General features: G+C 44.0%; 1 protein-coding gene across 4 annotated transcripts in view; it reads right to left on the reverse strand.

Moving 5' to 3' along the window:
• The window catches only part of TRIM33 (tripartite motif containing 33), a 216,314-nt gene that overhangs the window by 22,436 nt on the left and 172,085 nt on the right, over window positions 1-21,793 (reverse strand). For all 4 annotated transcript variants that reach the window (XM_073587082.1, XM_073587080.1, XM_073587081.1 and 1 more), the window contains exons 13-17: window positions 13,930-13,993; window positions 13,501-13,654; window positions 9,032-9,387; window positions 7,342-7,465; window positions 4,290-4,364 (exon numbers count right to left, since the gene is read on the reverse strand). In XM_073587082.1, coding sequence (XP_073443183.1) covers window positions 4,290-4,364; window positions 7,342-7,465; window positions 9,032-9,387; window positions 13,501-13,654; window positions 13,930-13,993 — 773 coding nt within the window. The remainder of the gene's footprint in view (window positions 1-4,289; window positions 4,365-7,341; window positions 7,466-9,031; window positions 9,388-13,500; window positions 13,655-13,929; window positions 13,994-21,793) is intronic.

Here is a 21,793-nt window from a genome sequence, read left to right on the forward strand (position 1 = left end):
ACTGAACATACACTGTCTCGTCCTATCCAAAGACAACTGACAACGTCTGTTACTGGATGGGCCACTCTACTCCCTTTTTTTTGGTAGCCACACAGTGGTACACCTTGTAGATGAGAGCAAGAAAGAGAATGCGCTCCAGTGGATGGCAAGTGTCGCATCAAGTGGCCTCTTCTCCTCTTCCTTCACCTTATGACACAGTATAGTTCTCAAAAGGTGGCACCTAGATTACCCTGGTTTCCCCCCGTGTCACGAATCTCCTACCACCCAGTTGACTTTGGGGAACCACAGATGAAGGAGTCTGCAGAGCTGTTCACATGTTCTATTCCATGGGCAACAAAAGCCAGCTCCAAAGATTCACAGAGGAGGAAAGCTTCTGCACCGATGCTTAAAATATTTTTAGTTAAATCAGGGTCAGACAAAGTAGGGTCCAAGCAGAATCTAGACCCTAGGTAACCAGACATTAACCCCAGGGGGTGGAGGTGATCTTGATAAGACTCAGATACCTGAGGCTAACTGTGCTATCAGGGCAGGAAGAGGAAAAGGGTGACTCTCAGCGCGAGCAGTGGGCAAACAGAGGGTGACTATGAGGTTGTAGATCCCCACTTGGTGTGAACCCAGAGGCATGCAGCTAAGTAGCTCAATAAAGGAGGTGTAGAAGGAGGAAGATGAGGTTACGTTGAGACTTCCGGCACAGACACGGAGTGATGCAACTACGACAAGCACTATGCCCTCAGCAACAACTTTGGCTGTGGTCAGTAGCGGTTGCGGGTCAGCAGTTTCCACAGATGGCAAGGGTTGCCTAGCCTGGGACTCTTGAGACCGCAATGGATGACTCAACTCACGTTATCTGCCAACTTTGTAAAAAGACTCTGTAGAAGCAAAAATTCCAATAATTTGACTACTACATGCATGAACCAGCACATAGGCAATCAACATATGTTTATATTGGAATCTCAATAAAATGCGGCCTAGGGGGCCTCGCCAACCATTGGCTGCTCCATCAGCTGCTTCCTCCTCCATCACCATAGCAAGTGTTCTCACATGGGTCTCCGGCTGCAGAACCTCCACTTCTTTACCAGCTACAGTCATGGTGAGTGACAGCCTGTCAGCTGTTACAGAAATGGACATGCCTTATGTTTTTGCTTCAAACACAACACATCTTTCTCAATCTACCTTAATATCGCCAACTGCACCTCACTCACAGTCTAGCATTTTGTCCTGTTCACCCTACTACACCCTCAGCACAGCAGCCAGCCCTTGGTCCGCATTTTTGGTCATGTAAAAGAATGTTTCATTCTACACATGCCAAAGCTAAGAACTTGAACTCCACCATCTCCAATCTGCTGGCCACGGAAACGCACCCTATCCGCCTGGTGGATACAGGCGGTAGCCGAAAGCTGATGGCCGTCGCAGTCCCCCAGTACCAGTTGCCCAGTCGCTATTACTTCTTTAAGAAAGCTGTGCCTGTTCTACACCAGCATGTCACAGACAACATCACCAGTTCCTTGAATAAATCTATGTCTGACAGGGTGCATTTCCCCACTGATACCTGAACGAGCAAGCATGGCCAGGGGCATTACAAATCGCTGACTGGGCACTGTGTGACTCTGGTGGCAGGCAGGTAAGCGGCTGCACCACATGTCTTGTAATCCCCAAACCACTCAAACACTTCCTCCACTGCTTCTGCCACCGCCACCTTCTCTAGAGCCTCCACCTGTGACCTCAACCTCTCCTGTAATCAGACACATTTAAACAGTGTGAAGAGAATCTCCCTCACCTCCGTACCGCACAGCCATGGCTCACCGCAATCAGGCAGTGCTTAAATGAATGTGTTGGAGATCGAAGTCACACAGACTAAGAGTTGTGGACAGCTAACCAGGCAGATTTTGAGCAATTGCTGTCTCCACTGCAATGAGCCCTGGTGCACTATGTCCTTTTGCATAGCCTGGGCCAATGCAGTAGAGACGTGGTACAAATCATGATTGTGGAGTGGGCACAGATGAAGGACCTCTACATCCTTCTGCAGTTTTGAAATGGTTACTAAGATGGTTAGCGCTGACGGTGCCATCATCAGCATCACTATTCCGGTCAGCTACATGCTGGAGCACACTTTGAATAGTCTGCAGGAGGAGGAGGTGGTCCCAGAGGAAGAGGAGTATTAGGAAGGGATAACAATATCTCTAAGTTCCAAATCGTCGTTGCACAGGCGGGTGCCACAGGAGGGTGGATTACAGCGATCAAGGCGGGCTCATTGTACCAGATAAACTTTTAGTGAAGGTGCAAGAGCTGAGAAGCAAATGGAGGAGGAAGAGGTGATGGGTGCACCACAGTGAGGCGATAAAGAGGATAATCTCCTGTTGTCCGTGATTCGCAGGAAGGAACAGAGGAAGCAAGCTTAAGTGTTACTCTGCCACCAACACACCATGGACTTGAACCTAATGGAAGTGCCCAACACACGAGTGCCTTCTTGCTGCAACATGATCTCCGTATTGTTAGGATTAGAAATAGTGGCAAGTACAGTGTTGTCACTCTGTTAGATCCATGGTACAAGAAAGAATTTTGCCAGATGCTCAACCCCCATCCCTGGAAAGGGGCCATGAATGCTGGAGTATCAAAACATGCTTTTAGGCAATCTTAACAGTGGTTTTCCCCAAGACAGCAGTGAGGAACACAGTGTGATTCGCAGTTACAGACTTCCAACCCCGTGAACGTCGAGTCATCAACTAAATACATTACTATCAGCAGTGTAAGTGGCAGAAGAAATTTCTGTGAGTAGTTTTACACATTTTTTAGACCATCCCATGCACCAGCAGAACAGAGTGCAAGTATAACACATAGTGAATGACTGGAGAGTATGGTGCAGGAGTATATGGAACTCAATATCGATGCCATCAGGAGGAGTTTGGACCTTTTTGCATTTTGGCCTTCAAAAATGGAAAAAGTGGCCTGAGCTCGCCAGTCACGCATTGGAGGTTTTGTTATGCCCAGCAGCCAGCGTCCTCTTAGAATGTATCTTCAGCGCTGCTGGTGGTGGTGTCCTGACAGATAAGCGCATCCGAATGTCCCCTGCAAATGTAGACCGCCTAACTCTCATCAATATGAACAAGTCATGGATCTCCAATGACTCTTGCACCCCAGTTGCAGACTTGGCAGATGGTGTAGTTTTCAGTGTGCTTCATTGATCTTGCGTTACTGCACTATGACACCTTTGTGTTAGTAACATCAGCAGCCACAGAAGCAACAAGTGCTTTGATGGCGCAGCAATCATAAGGCGTGTCCAATTTGAATAAAAAAAAAAAAAAGCACCTAATATTCCTCCTACTCTTGCTTCCTCCCGAGTCACGACAAGCCAAATATTTGGTAAATTGACAACTCTTACTCAGGTCTCCTTATTGTGTGTTGCCTGTAGTGGCATGGGTCTCAGAGCACATTTACACTATTTTTACTTTGGAAAAATTGATGTCACTTTAGTGGTGTGCGCCAAAAATTTTTTTGAAATGTGGAGACTCCAAGTTGGGTCTCCATCTGGTTGCTTTGCTAGTATTGGAAGGGCACCAAGCATACAGCTGTCATTCATCAACCTCTTACTGGTCAATTTGTAAGCTAGAAATGCTAGGCCAGGCAATGTCAGGCCAGGCAATGTCCCATCCATTCATGGTGTGCCATTATACATTTTCTACTGTGGGTCAACTGATGCCAGTTTTCCTAGTGTCTAATTTGTTTGCTATTTTGGTAGCATTTGGGCCCCCCTTGAAGGTGTTGTGTATGGATTTGGTTTTGCCTCCCATTGGGGAAGGGTGGGGTGGATTGAACTTAAAAAGCTTCCCTCATTCTCTATTTTTTATGACATTTGATGTAATTAATGTTTTTTGATACATTTCCACTGACTTTGTGTGGTTCTGTTTGTCATAAGCCATACATATGAATATGTAAGCAGAGCACCATATAAAGGTCCCCCCTAGGTCACCCCTTAGCACCAGCATTTCATTAACTGAAAACTACAAATAAAGATTAATTAAGCACAAGACAGATTTAATCAACCAAGGTATCATTTTAATTAGTATAACGGCGCCAACCTGACACTGTGTGTAGGTTACTGTGCACAATCCTGCTGACAGGTTCCCTTTAATACTTACTATGAATGGGTGAGAAACATTAGCCCGACAATCTGTACATGACTGGTAATTTTTTTTCTTTTTTGAGCCAGCAGGTAAATTAGAACGTCTCTGTATAGAAACACTCATGACTGATATTATAAGGTGTGTGAGAAAATAGGTAATTGTACTTACTGATGCAGGAACTGGTTCTTGAAACTCGATGCTCAGCTCATGACAGTAGAGATACAGTAGCAGTCGCTCACATTTCTTTAAAAAAAATAAAAAAAAAAATACACAATTAAAAATTGTTGACATTTTTACAATGCCATTTCTTACACAAGAAAACAGTATACATCTTATAAATAAGGTTATGGTAGCTCAAAACTATGGAAAATGTGTAACATGCAGAAACCAGTGTGTAATATACACTATATCCGGAGTCTACAATTTCACATCAGTGAAAGAGAAAGGAGTCAACGCATGCTCACAATTACACAAATTGCATATTAGCATCATGTGATGGATGTAAAGTGCTAACAAAGCACAATCCTAACACTTTGTATATTACACATTGTTAGGATTCAGCATGTTACCTTCAACAGCTTTATACATCACCAATAACCCCATTTAAAAACGTTTGAATTAGTAAACCCTGACTGTAAACAGTCAAACAGTACAGTTAGTTCTAGAGTCTGGGTGATTAAAATTACATTTTCCATTGCCAAAATTCAAGATCTGAAAGTGGCTGACAGTGGGGAGGACATCAACCACATTCAGGGAGCAATTACAGAATCTGAAACTAGACTAGTCTCTGGGAATGAATGCCTTTCCTGACTAGTTTTGCGCAATTATTGTTGGCATTTTTGGGCGGCTTAGGGACTGGTCAGGATTCCATTTAATCATAAAAATATATAATATTGTTAAAAAATAATCATGTAAAATTGTGCTGAAAAGTGGACATGTTTTCAACTTCTGACTACATTTTCGATCATACTTTGTGCTGGTCTATCACAGCTTCAGCAGAATGTCTTGTCCAGAAGACTGCTGCAGGCTGATCCTCGGAATAAAAGTAACAAGCAGCAGCAATTACGGGAGAGCTGTGTCTGCAGCCACATACACAGACGCAGCGAGTGCGCTTTGCTGAATAGAGCTCCGCTCTCCCAAACAGTACGGAAGACACAGAATTATGAGGTCACATCAGGTATGAGAGCCAGAAACCCAGGGAACAGATTTTGTGGCATCACAGGAATCAGAAGATTCTCAGCCAAATTTTCTCTGCCAGAAAAGCAGCGCAGCTTAAGGCCCCGTCTCGCTAGCAAGATCGCTGATTTTGTGACGCCACAGCGATCTCGCCAGCGAGATCGCTGTGTGTGACAGGGATCAACGACCAGCCCCCCCGCCGGGTATCGCTGATTGTGCTCGATCATCCTGGGCCATTTTTTGATCGCTGGTCAGCGCGCATCGCTGCGTGTGGCAGCGGGAGCCAACGATCAGCGAGGCTCCCAGCGCTCTAAGCAGGCGCTGGGAGCTGGTCTCTAAGGTAAATATCGGGTTATTAAGCGGCGCGCGTCACTCAGTTACCCAATGTATACCTTAGAAACCTGTGTGCTGGCAGGTCCCTGCGCGAGGACGCAGGTTTCTAAGGTACACATCGGGTAACTAAGTGCCGCTTAGTAACCCGATATTTACCTTAGAGACCAGCGTCCTTGCTGATGCTGATCGCTGGTGAAGCTGCCTGTTTGATCATGTAGCGATGCACCAGTGATCCTGACAAGGTCGTAATCGTTGTTGGGATCGCTGGTGCATCTGTATGTGTGACGGGGCCTTTACAGAAGGATTTGGGAGAGCCGAGTACTTACAAAAGAGCTTATATCTATGGCAGTTTGGTCACTTTAAAGGAACGTCTAAAGCAGTGGCCAACCCCTTTAACGTTTACAGCTTGTTGCCTAGGGGACCAGCCTCCACTGCTGTCTAGCAGTGATGGATAAACATAAGCAGTACTTAAAGGGAACCTGTCACTTGCAATAAAACGCTATTAACCTGCAGATATGGTGTTAAGCTGCGGATGAATAGTGTTGTGAACCTGCCCGGCACTTTGACTACTGCTACCAGGAGGAAATTAACTTTATTCCCCACCAGCAGCATTCTGGTTTTAGTCAAGGGAGAATCTGATCAGTCACCACTCTGTGTATAGCGAGCAGCAGCTGCACCTGCTCTCCCAGGACTGACTGACAGCCAGTGCTGGGGATGCGGTTACAGCCACTGTTCACTATATACAGAGAGGTCACTGAACCTGCGGTGTCACTACCCCATGACTGATCACTGAATACTGCTGGGAAGAATAAAGTTAAATTTCCTCCCAGCAGAGTGGATCTATATGCTGGCACCAAGATGGTTCAGAACGCAATTAACCTGCAGATTCAACCCCTTATCTGCAAGTTTATAGCACTCTTTCCAGGTCACAGGTTCCCTTTAAAAAGATCTTTTTTTATTGAGCTTGTAAACACTGCACTGAAGCTAGCCAGGAGCGCTGGAATATACAGCTCTCAATCACAGCCAAATTCATTGGCACTGCACAAGTGTTGTACTGGCAAAGCTGCTTCACATTGCAGTATTAGTACCCACCAGCTCAGGCCATCAGTGTGCTCATGCCACTAGCCCGGTTTGTCAATCAAGCAGAAACGCCCGCCCAACTAGAAACCAGGAAGTGGCTGGGGAATGGTGCGCTCCTGAAAAAGCATGCTGAGAACAAGTCTTTATTGAAAATTAGCATGGATGGGGCATTTGTATTTTTCTTTTTCAAGCTTTGCTTAAAATGGTGATATGACACAGCATACAGATGTTCATGAGATACAAAGACAATGCACTCATTCACATTTCTGAAAGCTGTAGTTGTGCAGTTAGGTGGGGTCGCCCCTCTGGTGCTCTGCTGAATCCAAAGCTCCCTAGACTACAATATAGAAAGCAGACGTGAGCATCGATTTTTCCATTCAACATCCGCCTTAATGCTGTGGCTGATGGCAACCTCACTAGAAGGCATACTTTGTAGTTATGCAATACACATCTTTTATGGAAAAACCACCTTAATATTGGAAAATGAAAGGAATGGAAAATTTCATCTAACTGGTACTCATGCTATCAGTACTGGCGTGTATATCTTTTTCATGTAGCATATAAAAATCTTTCTCAGGAGAACAGTTACATTGTACCAACATTACAAATGGATGCAACGAAACACCCTTACCATTTGGTCCACAGGGTTCAAGCCTTGCACGGTCTTTCCTTTCTTACTGTGTTGAGAATTATCACAATCGTACTCTAGTTCTGGTTTATTCAGGTCTCTACAGAATGTGCAGATCCATTCACCACTAATGACAACAGGAGAGAAAAAATAAAATGACACTGAAGTCAATATTATGGTCTTTATTGAGAATATGCACAAGAGCTTCTAACACCCCACAGGTATACATCTACACAGCTAGAGGTACAAACAGGATTTACTTCATATTCCGGGTACACAAAGGTGAATCTCACAGGAAGCGTACGGACCACAATGCAGAAACTGCCCGTGGGTGTTCTGACCCGAACTAGCATCATATTAATCAAATCAGACTAAGTTCAGGTCGCAAGTCAGTCCAGGCATTGTAGTACATATTAGGCTGGTGAAATACGCCCATATGGACCCGGCCTTTAAGGGAGACTAAATAAAATGTAAAGTACAGATTTCTAAACCGTTATGGCCACCAAAAACATGATTCTTGGCAACACTGAGCAAAGCCACATAGCAAATGGATGGGAATCAAATGCACATGACACTTAGGAATATGGCAGGCATTTCAATCTATAGTTTTAGGGGCTGGAACCCCAAGCACACGCCATTTACTTCCACATCAAGAGTTAAGCCACGCACATTAAAATCAGAATAGGACTGGTGCGCGATACCAGACGATTGTGCACGCGTTCGATGAGGTATGTGCGGAAATGGCATCACTGGCTCCATGTGGAAGTTAACAGCGCTAACTACTTAGTTCTAAATGCTGATCTGAATAGGAGCACCTTCAAAAGCCATTTTTAAAGGGATCCTGTCACCCCCCCCAGGGAGTTTTTCAGTTAAAGAGCCACCTTCAGCAGCACTAAGGCTGCATTCTGTGAAGGTGGCTTTTCTTTTTCTGACCCCTAGTAACACTGAAATATCGACTTTTATAAATAGCTCCTCCTACCTGTCATGTGTCCCATAGGTATGGTGCGTCCCCCTGTATCAGCCGCCTACCATCCGTCCATCATGCCTGTCCAGTGTCTCGGCGCGGCCCACCATCTGTCCATCATGATGCCCCTGTTGGTCGCTGCCTCCTCCTGTTTTGAATGCAGGCGCCTGAGCTGTGACAAGAGTTCTCGGGCATGCGCAGTGCCCGCTGCCCTAGAACCATCAAGCTATTGCGCCTGCGTGTTGTGGAGGCCCCAGATCCCGCCCCGCAGCGTGTTATGATGTATTCACACTGCGAGGCTGGGGCTTCCGCAACACGCAGGCGCAATAGCCTGATGTCGGTTCTCGGGCAGCACGCACTGCGCATGCCCGAGAACTCTTGTCACAGCGCAGGCGCCTGCATTCAAAACAGGAGGAGGCAGCGACGAACAGGGGCATCATGATGAACAGATGGAGGGTGTCGCCGAGACACCGGGCAGGCATGATGGACGGATGGTAGGCGGCTGATACAGGGGGATGCATCATACCTATGGGACACATTACAGGTATGAGGAGCTATTTATAAAAGTCGATATTTCAGCGTTACTAGGGGTCAGAAAAAGAAGAGCCACCTTCACAGAATGCAGCCTTAGTGCTGCTGAAGGTGGCTCTTTAAATGAAAAATGCCCTGGGGGGGGGTGACAGGTTTCCTTTAATAAAGAAATCAGTAATTAAGTAGTATTGAAATTACCTTGGAAAACTAAGTAGGGTTGGTACATGACATGTGAGGTGAAAAACCTTTGGGCACTTTTCACAACATAAGAGGTCGCCTCCATTTTGGCATACTGCACACCAGTCTTCATTTGGGTCTTCATCTTTATTCGTCCCATCTCCGCCACCTCCCCCTCTTGGCGACCGATGAACAGAACTGCGGACAGGGGATTTTCCATTTACAAGGGTCCCATGGGAAGACTGTTCACAACTTCTGTTAGTGCTGTTTGGCTCGGTCTTCACATGATTTTCCATATTAGCCAAGGCCTCTAAATCACTTTCAAGGTGCAGTGTGGTGGTCAGCGGTGGGGTCAGGCTGCTCTCTGGACTGCTCAGCTAGAAAAGAAAAAGTACAAGAAATTCGTTGAGAATAGAACTATATACAAATAAAATCTAAAGCGTCTGAAAAATAGAGCCCTCTAGTTTACATCTTATATAATAGCACATCTTTCCCATAAAAAGGACTATGCACCCTAAGAGTAACAGGCTAAATAAAACCCCAGTCTAATAACTGTAGGATATACCCCATGTATAATATTGTTATTTAGGATACCCTAAGATAAATAAAAGAAAGCCATTTCCCCTTTTAATAATACAATATATGTGAAAATTAAAGGGAACCAGTCACTAAATTCATGCTGCCCAAACCACGAGCAGCATGAATCAGAACCCGCCTGCATGACTGCAACCAGGAATGTTTTCCTCTAAAACGCAGTAATATTTTGGAGAACACATTGTCTGAAAATCTATCTGCACACTATAGGAAGAGACCTGTCAGGTTATATTATGTCCCTAGCCAGTATTTCCCCTCCCTACCCGGGTTGATTGGCAAGTCACTCCCTATGTAAATGCAACTAGAGCAGGATGGGAAGAAACCAGCCAGGGAAGTGGTGATTGACTACTCAAGTCTGGTCACTGACCAGATTTTCAAATTATTAAAAGCATGCCTGGCAGCAAAAGCTCAGTGCATTATGAATCTAGTGCCAGGTTCCCATTCATACAGTCTGGTCTGTTCTGAGACTTTGGTAACAAAATAGTAATGTGTTTTATACTGCATTTTGACGCTGGACATTAAAGACTCAGAAATAGCAAATTTAGCAAAATGTTTCCAAAGTTCTACAATTCCAGCTCAGGAAATTCACTGTTCCACAAGTTTACAGTCCATAATAACTTAGAAAAAAAATTGTGACTAAATATTTCAGACAGATCTACTTTCCACACAGACATCACAGTAATTTTCTTTGGGGCAAAAAAGTCCATGAACAAATTTTCAATTTCTTAAGTATTGACAATATACTCATGTAAAGAGGCCTTAAAACACAACCATTATATTGTGAGCCCCACGTGGGAAAAAGACTCAAGTGATGATGGCAATCGCTGTGAAGGGCTGCAGAATATTTTAGCAATGAACTAGCAATAGAAATCCAACATATTTTGTGTAGGTTGTGGTCAACAGAATTGCTTCTCACCTTCCCTCCATGGCATGCATGGACATTTTTTAATGAACTTGAGAATACCTACTCATCTGTGCCCAGTGACAACCTAGCCCAGGGGTGGGGAACCTCCTCTATGACCTTTTATCAGGACCCCGGGCAGATTCTCAGGGACCGCAGTGCTTGGGCAGGGAGTTGTATTTTGATTGCCACCAGCTCATTAATTTGTTCTTGCCCTGTGAACACACATGCAGTGTTCACTACTGAACACTGAAGCACATGCAATGAAAGATTACGTCCTGACACCAGTGCCAGAGTCAGGATGTACTTTGTGGGCGGAGTTTGTACGGCCCCCGAAGGATGGAATAAATATCCAAATGGCCCTTGGAAGAAAACAGATTGCCCACCCCTGACCTAGCCCCTTAGGTAGGCTCAGTGTCAGGTGCCTATATTGTTCCTTTTGGTAACATGATGTGAAAACTGCTCATCAGATAATATAATAGATGTGATCTTCCAAGAGACTGGAACTTTCCTTTTGCTAAACTGGATAGGTTTCAGATGTTGCTGTACTTCAGTCTATAGCCGGGACCTCGTACATGCGGTCCCCTGAGGCTGTATTTTCAGGTCCATGGGGTATGGGAGCTTCCTGAACTATTGCAACATAGTGTAGTGGTAAAGAGGCCCACCGACACCTGCGCTTTTTTTTCAGCTGAATGTATATAGTCAAACGTACATTCAATTGAAATGTAATGCGGCACAGAGCGCCTCTGGCTCCCTGCATTACTACACCTACACCAACCACGGGCCTATTAATTAGTGGCCGGCAACTGAAATCAGTGTGCCAGTCTCGCATGGCACAGGTCGTTGCTGCCATGCACTGCCCTGTCCCCCCATCCCAGCTGTGGAAGAAAAAGGGGACCCTGCCCCCATGGGAACGAGGATAACTAATAGTTTGTTAATGTGAAGAGCCGCAAGATGGGGGACATTTACAGTATGGGGGGACATTATTAGAGGGGCTGAGGATGAAGAACACTACTACAAGAAGGAGCCCAGAAAGCAGGTTACTAATAATTACAAAATGGTGGCCAGGATGGGTTACATTATTACAATATGTGGGTGAGGATGGGGGGCATCATTACAAGATGGCGGACATTACAGGAAGCGGCACAGGATGAAGAACATTAGTACAGGAAGGAGTACATTATTAAAGGGGTGTCCACTACTAAGACAACCCCTTCTTTAACTAAATGTTTGGCCCCAATGAAATAAAAAAAACTTGTACTCTCCTCCCGTGCTGGCGCCATTCCTGCATTGTCAGGACTTACAGTCCTGGAGATCTTTTGTGGTGTTGTGGCACGTGATGTTCGGCCCCCATTCAGCACTGGTGTCGCTATTTCCACCTTCATACGAATTGAACATGATGAAGCCAAATCAGCTGCAACCCTGACTTTCTCTTAATGGTTAATATGTGTGAAGGCGGAGACCGTGATGCCAGCGGTGATTGGGCGCCGAGCACCATGTGTCACAACACCGCAAGTGAGCCCTGGGGGAAGATAATCATAATAATCTTTATTTTTATATAGCGCTAACATATTCCACAGCGCTTTACAGTGTTCACACATTATCATCACTGTCCCCGATGTGGTTCACAATCTAAATTCCCTATCAGTATGTCTTTAGAATGTGGGAGGAAACCGGAGTACCCGGAGGAAACCCACGCAAACACAGGGAGAACATACAAACTCCTTACAGATGTTGTCCTTGGTGGGATTCGAACCCACTGAGCCACCGTGCCACCCTAGCCGACACTGCTGGAACAGCGCCAGCATGAGAGGTGAGTATAGTTTTATATATATATTATTGGGACCAAACATAGTTCAACAAGGGGTTGTCCAAGTAGTGGACAACCCCTTTAATTACAAAATGATGGCCAGGATGGGTGACATTATTACAAGACGGAGGCATTGACTTGGGGTGTGAGGGGTTTACCACAAAATGGCAACCAGAATTATTGAATAGAGTGCAAAAAAAAAAAAAAAAAAATAGAAAACATAGAAAAGTGTTTTGACCATAAAAATGGGGTTTTATGTGAAAGCAAAAAAATGGAAGTACTTTTAGTATTACAGCATCCAACAACCCAGGATATAAATAAGTAACCTACAGCCGCTGGCAGGTTGGTGCTGTTATACTGATTAAAATGATACCTGGGGTGAAGAGATCCATCTTGTGGTTCTTGTGTAATCAGTGTTAGATCTCAGTTAATGAGATGTCCGTGCTACAGGGCAGGACTATAGGTAGAGTCTTCTCTTCCTGTTCTAAGCCAGAGAAGCCAAGGAAAGACCTGCCCACAGGCTGCCCTGAAGCACAAACATGTTCCTCATCACAAAGACCGACTGTTTGTGTTTCGGGTAGCCTGTGGCCTTTTTGTGGTTATTCACATAAGAACCAGTTTCACCATAGCGCTTAATGGGATTTTAACAATAAAATTAAACCTTCATGATTCTTGCAATTCTATGCATTCCATAACCTGTAGGTACTGGAACCATGACGACTTGTATCTTTTCTTAGCTTAGTTGAGTTGTTCTAGTCATATTGTGGCATAAAACAAATACATTTTAAAAGTGAACCACGTATCTATTTTATGCTTGCCTTAAAAGGGTTCTCTGATCTTAAATGATACACGTATGTAGGCACCGAGCATTTGTTAGCAGTGGGTTAACCGCTCGAAATGTGTAGGCCCTGAACCTCATTTTATTATTTTACTCTGGCACAACAAGTTTTTACACATTCAAAAAAAAATGATGATTTTATGCTTTATCCATGAGCTGGGACTAAAGATGCATTTTTGGATTCTCATTGAGCATTTAAGGCATAAGTTTGAGAATTCAGTAGAAAAAAAAAAAGAAAACAGGTCTAAACTTTTGTGTTATAAGTACACAAACACACATCATGTAGTCTAAGGGTTCTCAAGGTTTAGCAAATTTGCAAAAAAAAAAAAAAAAAAGTTTATTTTTACCATGCATGCACTTCGTCGACCATCTTCCGATTTCTCTTGCTTAACAGGTCCTGAGAAACTACACACGTCTTCTTCTGTGCCAGGTTCCTGCTTAACCTTCACTACATCGGATTTATAAGGGTTTCTATCAACAGCTCGACCACTAGAGCCACAACTGTGTAATGAAAGAGAAACCAATTTAAACAAAAGGCATTAGAAGTAGAGCATAATTCATTAACAATTAACTAGAGTGGATGCTCCCATTGCCCCTACATATATCAAGTGCTAAAAGCCAAGTACACCAACATTTAAAAATGTGCAGACAAAAGAGGTAAGAAAAGAAATAATTATCTTTATGGAACATTAATAAATTCTATAATGCTAATACAACTTATAGGAAAAAAGTGGCAGAGAGGAGATTTCAAATATTGTGATGGGCTTAATACTTGCCTTCCCCTGCTGCCTGTGCTCGAAGTACTCGGAGGCCTTACTGGTGTGTGTGTGTTGGACAAGCCTGAAACAAAACAAATATTTTTTTTAAATCCAGTAAACATCCAGATATGTACAATAGAATTTGTGTGCATATTAATTATAATGTAATATATACACACCGTGTCATGCAGAAGTTTGGGCACTCCTGATCAAAATTACTGTTGTGAAATATATATATACATACATATATATATATATATATATATATACACATACATACATATATATATATATATATATATATATATATATATATATATATATATATATATATATATACACATGGTAGCGCTCTCTGAGTGTATTGGGGGACACTCACTTGGCTGCAGATAAAAGAGGTCCGGCACAGGCTTTTCTCATAAATCAGTCCATGTGGTTTATTATAAATGGCATAAACCAAGGCATCATGAGGAAAACAATAACAGTCCTACAGCAGGCAAAAACGAATGTTCACAGTGGAGCTCTGCTCCCTTAGCCCTGTGTTCACACAGGCTGTGCTTTATCCAGCCATCAGGCTTTACCATCTCTCAGATAATTCCCCCCTCTGTCTGGGGTTACCTCATAGCTGCTTCTCAGCCCTGACATCCCTTTCCTCCTGGGGACTGGCCAGCACTCACAGGCTATTACACAGGCCACACACAGTCATCAGCATCCACATGTGCGCATCAAGAAGGTAGCACACCTAGCACGTCGGGCTTCCGGGACCTTTCACACGGACCAATCAGACCCAGGCATTCCCTCATGTGACCTACCCTGGTCACCTTATATGGTCCGTAGCCACGCCCACAGCATCACATGGCTATGACCTCATTGCAGGTCATTCAAATTCACAACCACACACATAGGCTTTACTTCAGACACCCGCCTCTGGGTGGGTTTGTAGGTGACTGGTGCCACCCGTCACACCAGCCACCTGGAAGCTCTTCCCTGACACACTAACAGAAACCTCAGCAGTATATCTGCTGATTAATAGCAATTCCAGCTTCCATCACAAGGCCACCCAACTTGTGATACATCACGGTTATTTACCATCCTTTCTCCATTCATCCCATTTCCACTACCACAATGTACATGCCTTTCCTGGGACACCCACACAGCGCCCCCTAGCGGACACAGTGGTCACTGCCCCACTATATTATATATATATATATACACATATATGTGTGTGTATATATTATATACACACACACACACAGTACAGACCAAAAGTTTGGACACCTTCTCATTCAAAGAGTTTCTTTATTTTCACGACTATGAAAATTGTAGATTCACTCTGAAGGAATCAACACACGTGGAATTATATAATTAACAAAAAAGTGTGAAACAACTGAAAATATGTCTTATATTCTAGGTTCTTCAAAGTAGCCACCTTTTGCTTTGATTACGGCTTTGCACACTCTTGGCATTCTCTTACTGAGCTTCAAGAGGTAGTCACCGGAAATGGTCTTCCAACAGTCTTGAAGGAGTTCCCAGAGATGCTTAGCACTTGTTGGCCCTTTTGCCTTCACTCTGCGGTCCAGCTCACCCCAAACCATCTCGATTGGGTTCAGGTCTGGTGACTGTGGAGGCCAGGTCATCTGGCGTAGCACCCAATTACTTCTTGGTCAAATAGCCCTTACACAGCCTGGAGGTGTGTTTGGGGTCATGATCCTGTTGAAAAATAATTGATGGTCCAACTAAACGCAAAGCGGATGGAATAGCATGCTGCTGCAAGATGCTATGGTAGCCATGGTGGTTCAGTATGCCTTCAATTTTTAATAAATCCCCAACAGTGTCACCAGCAAAGCACCACCACACCTCCTCCTCCATGCTTCACGGTGGGAACCAGGCATGTAGAGTCCATCCGTTCACCTTTTCTGCACCCCACAAAGACACGGTGGTTGGAACCAAAGATCTCAAATTTGGACTCATCAGACCAAAGCACAGATTTCCACTGGTGTAATGTCCATTCCTTGTGTTCTTTAGCCCAAACAAGTCTCTTCTGCTTGTTGCCTGTCCTTAGCAGTGGTTTCCTAGCAGCTATTTTACCATGAAGGCCTGCTGCACAAAGTCTCCTCTTAACAGTTGTTGTAGAGATGTGTCTGCTGCTAGAATTCTGTGTGGCATTGACCTGGTCTCTAATCTGAGCTGCTGTTAACCTGCTATTTCTCAGGCTGGTGACTCGGATGAACTTATCCGCCGCAGCAGAGGTGACTCTTGCTCTTCCTTTCCTGGGGCGGTCCTCATGTGAGCCAGTTTCTTTATAGCGCTTGATGGTTTTTGCCACTGCACTTGGGGACACTTTCAAAATGTTCCCAATTTTTCGGACTGACTGACCTTCATTTCCTAAAGTAATGATGGCCACTCGTTTTTCTTTACTTAGCGGCTTTTTTCTTGCCATAATACAAATTCTAACAGTCTATTCAGTAGGACTATCAGCTGTGTATCCACCAGACTTCTGCACAACACAAATGATGGTCTCAACCCCATTTATAAGGCAAGAAATACCACTTATTAAACCTGACAGGGCACACCTGTGAAGTGAAAACCATTTCCGGTGACAACCTCTTGAAGCTCATCAAGAGAATGCCAAAAGTGTGCAAAGCCGTAATCAAAGCAAAAGGTGGCTACTTTGAAGAACCTAGAATATAAAACATTTTCAGTTGTTTCACACTTTTTTGTTAATTAAATAATTCCACAAGTGTTAATTCATAGTTTTGATGCCTTCAGAGCGAATCTACAATTTTCATAGTCATGAAAATAAAGAGAACTCTTTGAATGAGAGGGTGGTCTGCACTGTGTGTGTGTAAAAAAAAAAATATATATATATATATATATATATATATATACACACACACACACACACACATATATACACATCTCAGATACCCTGCTGGCATTGTGTGCTGGCCAAATGAAGAGATGGAAGCTGTAGATGTGAAGCCACAAAAGCTCCTCACAATGCATGGAGGTCTCCACCCTAAGGCCCGGATCACACTTGTGAGTACAATGCGAAAAACTCGCACCAATACCCAACACTGCCGCCGGCACCTGGGACCGAAGCGCTCAGTTGCATAGAAATACATGTAGCCGCACACTCCAGTCCGAGTGCTGGGTACTGATGCGCGAGTTTCTCGCATTGCACTCACAAGTGTGACCCCAGCCTAAGTCTAACACCCAAATATTGTGTACCAACAGAAAGGAGGGTGGTCGAGGCTTGATAAGCATCCAAGCCACCATCACGGATGAAACAAGGAGTATCTAGGAATACATCAGAAAAATGGCACCAAAAGATGAGATGCTGAGAGAAAGCCCAAGACAACACCACCACCACCACCAACAGATCAGGAAGGAAGAAGAGGAATATGAAGCGCCATGGCAAGACAAGCCGCTGCATGGGATGTACCATCAACAGAAGAGGTGGCGGACATGGAGAAATCCTACCAATAGCTGGAGAAAGCTGGTCTCAGACAGCACAGAAGCACTAATCATAGCGGCACAAGAGCAAGCGCTAAGTACCAGACCCATAGAAGCAGGAATCTACCACACAAGACAAGACCCATGGTGCAGACTACGCAAAGAAACCTCAGAAACCGTCCAACACATGTGGAAGGATGCAAAATGCAAGCAGGAACAGCTTATACCGAACGTCACAGCCAAGTAGCGGGAATTGTATACAGGAACATCTGCACAGCATATGGGCTAAGTCACCCAAAGTCCAGGTGGGAGACCCCAGAGAAAGTGGTGGAGAATGAAAGGGCTAAAATCCTGTGGGACTTCAAGATCCAGACAGATAAGCAGGTGCTGGCTAACCAACCAGACATTGTGATAGTAGACAAGGATTAGAAGACAGCAATGATAACAGATGTGGCAGTGCCAAGTGACAGCAACATCAGAAAGAAGGAATATGAGAAGCTGGAGAAATACCAGGGCCTCAAAGGAGAACTGGAGAAGGTGAAGGCAACAGTGACTCCAGTGGTGATAGGAGCACTTGGAGGAGTGACCCCTAAGGCTGGTTTCACATTTGCGTTTTTTTTCGCGGTAATTTAGCGCTAAATAGCGCATGCGTTTTTTTTTCCTATACTTTGCATGGGATGCGCTTATGTGCGCTTACACATGCGTTTGTACGCGTTTTACCGCGCATGCGTTTTGCGGTATGCGCTCGGGCACACAAAATGCAACTTGTTGCATTTTTTGTGCGTCCGATTTGCCTCAAAAAAACGCATGCGCGCGCAATGCGTTTTTTTACAGCAAGACACCCATTATAAGTCTATGGTGAGCATATGTGCGCATTGGCATGCTTATGTATGCGTTTTTTTGCACATGCGTTTTTTTTTTTACCATTAGTTTAGACAATGGAATTTAGGGGTTTGGGTAAAGTTAGGGTTAGTTAAGGGGGTTTAGGGTTAAGTATGGTTTGGTTAAGGGTTAGGGTCAGGGTTAGGGTCAGGGTTAGGGTCAGGGTTAGGGTTAAGTATGGTTTGGTTAAGGGTTAGGGTCAGGGTTAGGGTTAAGTATGGTTTGGTTAAGGGTTAGGGTCAGGGTTAGGGTTAAGTATGGTTTGGTTAAGGGTTAGGGTCAGGGTTAGGGTTAAGTATGGTTTGGTTAAGGGTTAGGGTCAGGGTCAGGGTCAGGGTTAGGGTTAGTAAAGTCATGGTTTGGGTTAGTGTGAGGGGCCACCTAATGTTGGAAAAAACGCAAACGCGGTAAAAACGCACTAGAAACGCATACAAACGCATACAAACGCATAAAAACGCTGCGTTTTTTTCATGCATGCTCATAAAAATGCTTGAAAAAAACGCAGCAGTTGTATGCTTTTGTATGCGTTTTTCAATGCGTTTTTTTGCGGGAAAAACGCGCTGCAAAAAAAAGCAAGTGTGAAACAGGCCTAAGTTGGAAGAAAGGCTACAACAGATCCCAGGAGCAAGATCTGAGCTGTGTCCAGAAAAGTGCAATGCTGAGAACAACTAAGATCCTGCGCAGAAAACTCAAACTCCAAGGCCTCTGGTAGAAGACCCAGGAATGAGAAAGGACAACATAGACCACCCCCTGTGGGGGGTGAGAAGGAAGTTTTTTTTTTTTTCTCATTTATACAGTGTGTACACCATGTTTCAAATTATTATGCAAATGATATTTTTCTCTGCTTTTCCTAAATGGTCGGTACAAATGACAGTTAGCCTAAATTAAAGTCATCACCCATTAGAGTATACATCGAATTTTATTGAAGAAACCTCTCAATGTTAACAGTATAATCTCTAAAATGATTAAAAACTCAAAATGCACTGTTCCAAATTATTAGGCACAGTAGAATTTCTCAACATTTGATATGTTTTAAAGAACTAAAAATGCTCATTTGTGGAATTTGCAGCATTAGGAGGTCACATTCACTGAACAAAAAAGCTATTCAACTCCAAAACATCCTAACAGGCCAAGTTACATGTTAACATAGGAACCCTTCTTTGATATCACCTTCACAATTCTTGCATCCACTGAACTTGAGTTTTTGGAGAGTTTGCTTGTATTTTTTTGCATGAAGTCAGAATAGCCTCCCAGAGCTGTTTTGATGTGAACTGCCTCCCACACGCATAGATCTTTTGCTTGATGATGATACCCCAAAGGTTCTCTATAGGTTTGAGGTCAGGGAAAGATGGTGGCCACACCATGAGTTTATCTCCTTTTACGCCCATAGCAGCCAATGACTCAGAGGCATTTTTTGCAGCATGAGATGGTGCATTGTCATGCATGAAGATGATTTTGCTCCTGAAGGCATGTTTCTGCTTTTTATACTATGGAAGAAAGTTGTCAGTCATAAACTCTATATACTTTGAAGAGGTCATTTTCACATCTTCAGGAACCTTAACGGGCCCTAACCACCTATTTCCCCATGATTCCGGCCCAAAACATGACTCCTCCACCCCCTTGCTGAAGTTGAAGCCTTGCTGGGACATAGTGGCCATCATCCACCAACCATCCACCTGGACCATCCAGGGTTGATCGACACTCATCAGTAAACAAGACTGTTTGAAAATTAGTCTTCATGTATGTCTGGGCCTACTGCAACCGTTTCTGCCTGTGAGCACTGTTTAGGGGTGGCCAAATAGTAGGTTTATGCACCATAGCAAGCCTTTGAAGGATCCTACACCTTGAGGTTCGAGGGACTCCAGAGGCACCAGCAGCTTCAAATATCTGTTTGCTGGTTTGTAATGGCTTTTTAGCAGCTGCTCTCTTAAATTCGATGAATTGTCTGGCAGAAACCTTCCTCATTCTGCCTTTATCAGCACGAAAACGTCTGTGCTCAGAATCAGCCACAAATCTCTTAACAGTACGATGATCACGCTTAGGCTAAGTCCACACGTACCGGAACTCTCGCGGAAATTACAGCGAGAATTCCGGAATTCCATTCCGCGGGAAAATCGCATTTTAAATTCCCGCGATTTTCCCGCAGAAAAACTAGCATTTTGCAAGCGTAATTAGCTTGCAAAATGCTAGCGTTTTCCAAGCGATCTGTAGCATCGCTTTGAGAACTGATTTACAGGTTGGTCACACTCGTCAAACATAGTGTTTGACAAGTGTCACCAACTTTTTACGACTGAGGCCGCCTATGCAGCATCAGTAGTAAAAGATAAAATGTAAAAAAAAAAAAAAAAAAAAAAAAAAATGGTGTTATTCTTACCTTCCGAAGTCCCACGCAGCCGTTCTCAGTAATCCTTTGCGAAAATGCCGGCGATGACATACGTTCTCACGGGATCGCGATGTCTCGCGGTAATTCGCGATGACGTCGCGCGAATGACCGCGAGACTTCGCGATCCCGCGAGAACGGATGCCATCGCGGCCATTTTCGCAAAGGCTTACTGGGACCGGGAGCGTGGAGAGAGGCGGGAAGGCTGTGCGGGACGACGGAAGGTGAGAATAACAATATTTTTTATTTTAAATTCTATTTTTTACAGGGATATGGTACCCAAAGCCCGGAGGACAGTCTCCTCTCCTCCAGACCGTGGGTACCATCCGCAAATGTTCTGCTTACTTTCCGCATGGTGTGCACAGCCACATGCGGGAAGTAAGCGGAACAGTGCATTCCTATGGGTGCGGGATCGCCGCGATTCCGCAAAATTAATGAGCATGCTGCGGTTTTTACCGCGAAGCGATTCCGCCGCGGTAAAAACCGCAGCATTAGCACAGCATTGCGGAATCCCATAGGAATGCACGGAATGCTTATTTTTCGCGGCAAAATCGCACGGTTAAAACCGCCGTGGAAACGCGAAAAAAAAATGCAACGTGTGAACTCAGCCTTAAGTTTTCAGGAAGTGTCTAATGTTTTCATCCCTTGACCAAGGCATTGCACTATTTCATGCTTTTTGGCAGCAGAGAGATCCTTTTTCTTTCCCATGTTACTTGAAAACTGTGGCCTGCTCAATAGTGTGAAACATCTAGTTTTCCTTTTATTGGGCTCACATGGCAAACTAATTATCACAGGTATCTGAGATTGATTTCAGTGATCCAAAGAAGCCTAAGCCATTACCATCAATGGGTTTCATTAAAAAAAAACAAAAAAAAACCCGCTATGACACTTAAAAACAATTTGCATAATAATTTGGAATATATATATATATATATATATATATATATATATATATATATATATATATATATATATATATATATATATATACACACACACACACACATATATATAAAACCGTTCGTCAGGAGCTGCACAAATCTAGATTCCACGGAAGAGATGCAATTAGAAAACCGCTGCTCTCAATGACAAATGTTTCCAAGCGTTTAGAATGGTGTAGAAACCTCCAGAATTGGTCCCTCGAGCAGTGGAAACATGCGAATC

This window comes from Dendrobates tinctorius, unplaced genomic scaffold (genome assembly GCF_039654945.1).
Source record: "Dendrobates tinctorius isolate UK_male_01 unplaced genomic scaffold, ASM3965494v1 ptg000098l, whole genome shotgun sequence".
NCBI lineage: Eukaryota > Metazoa > Chordata > Amphibia > Anura > Dendrobatidae > Dendrobates > Dendrobates tinctorius.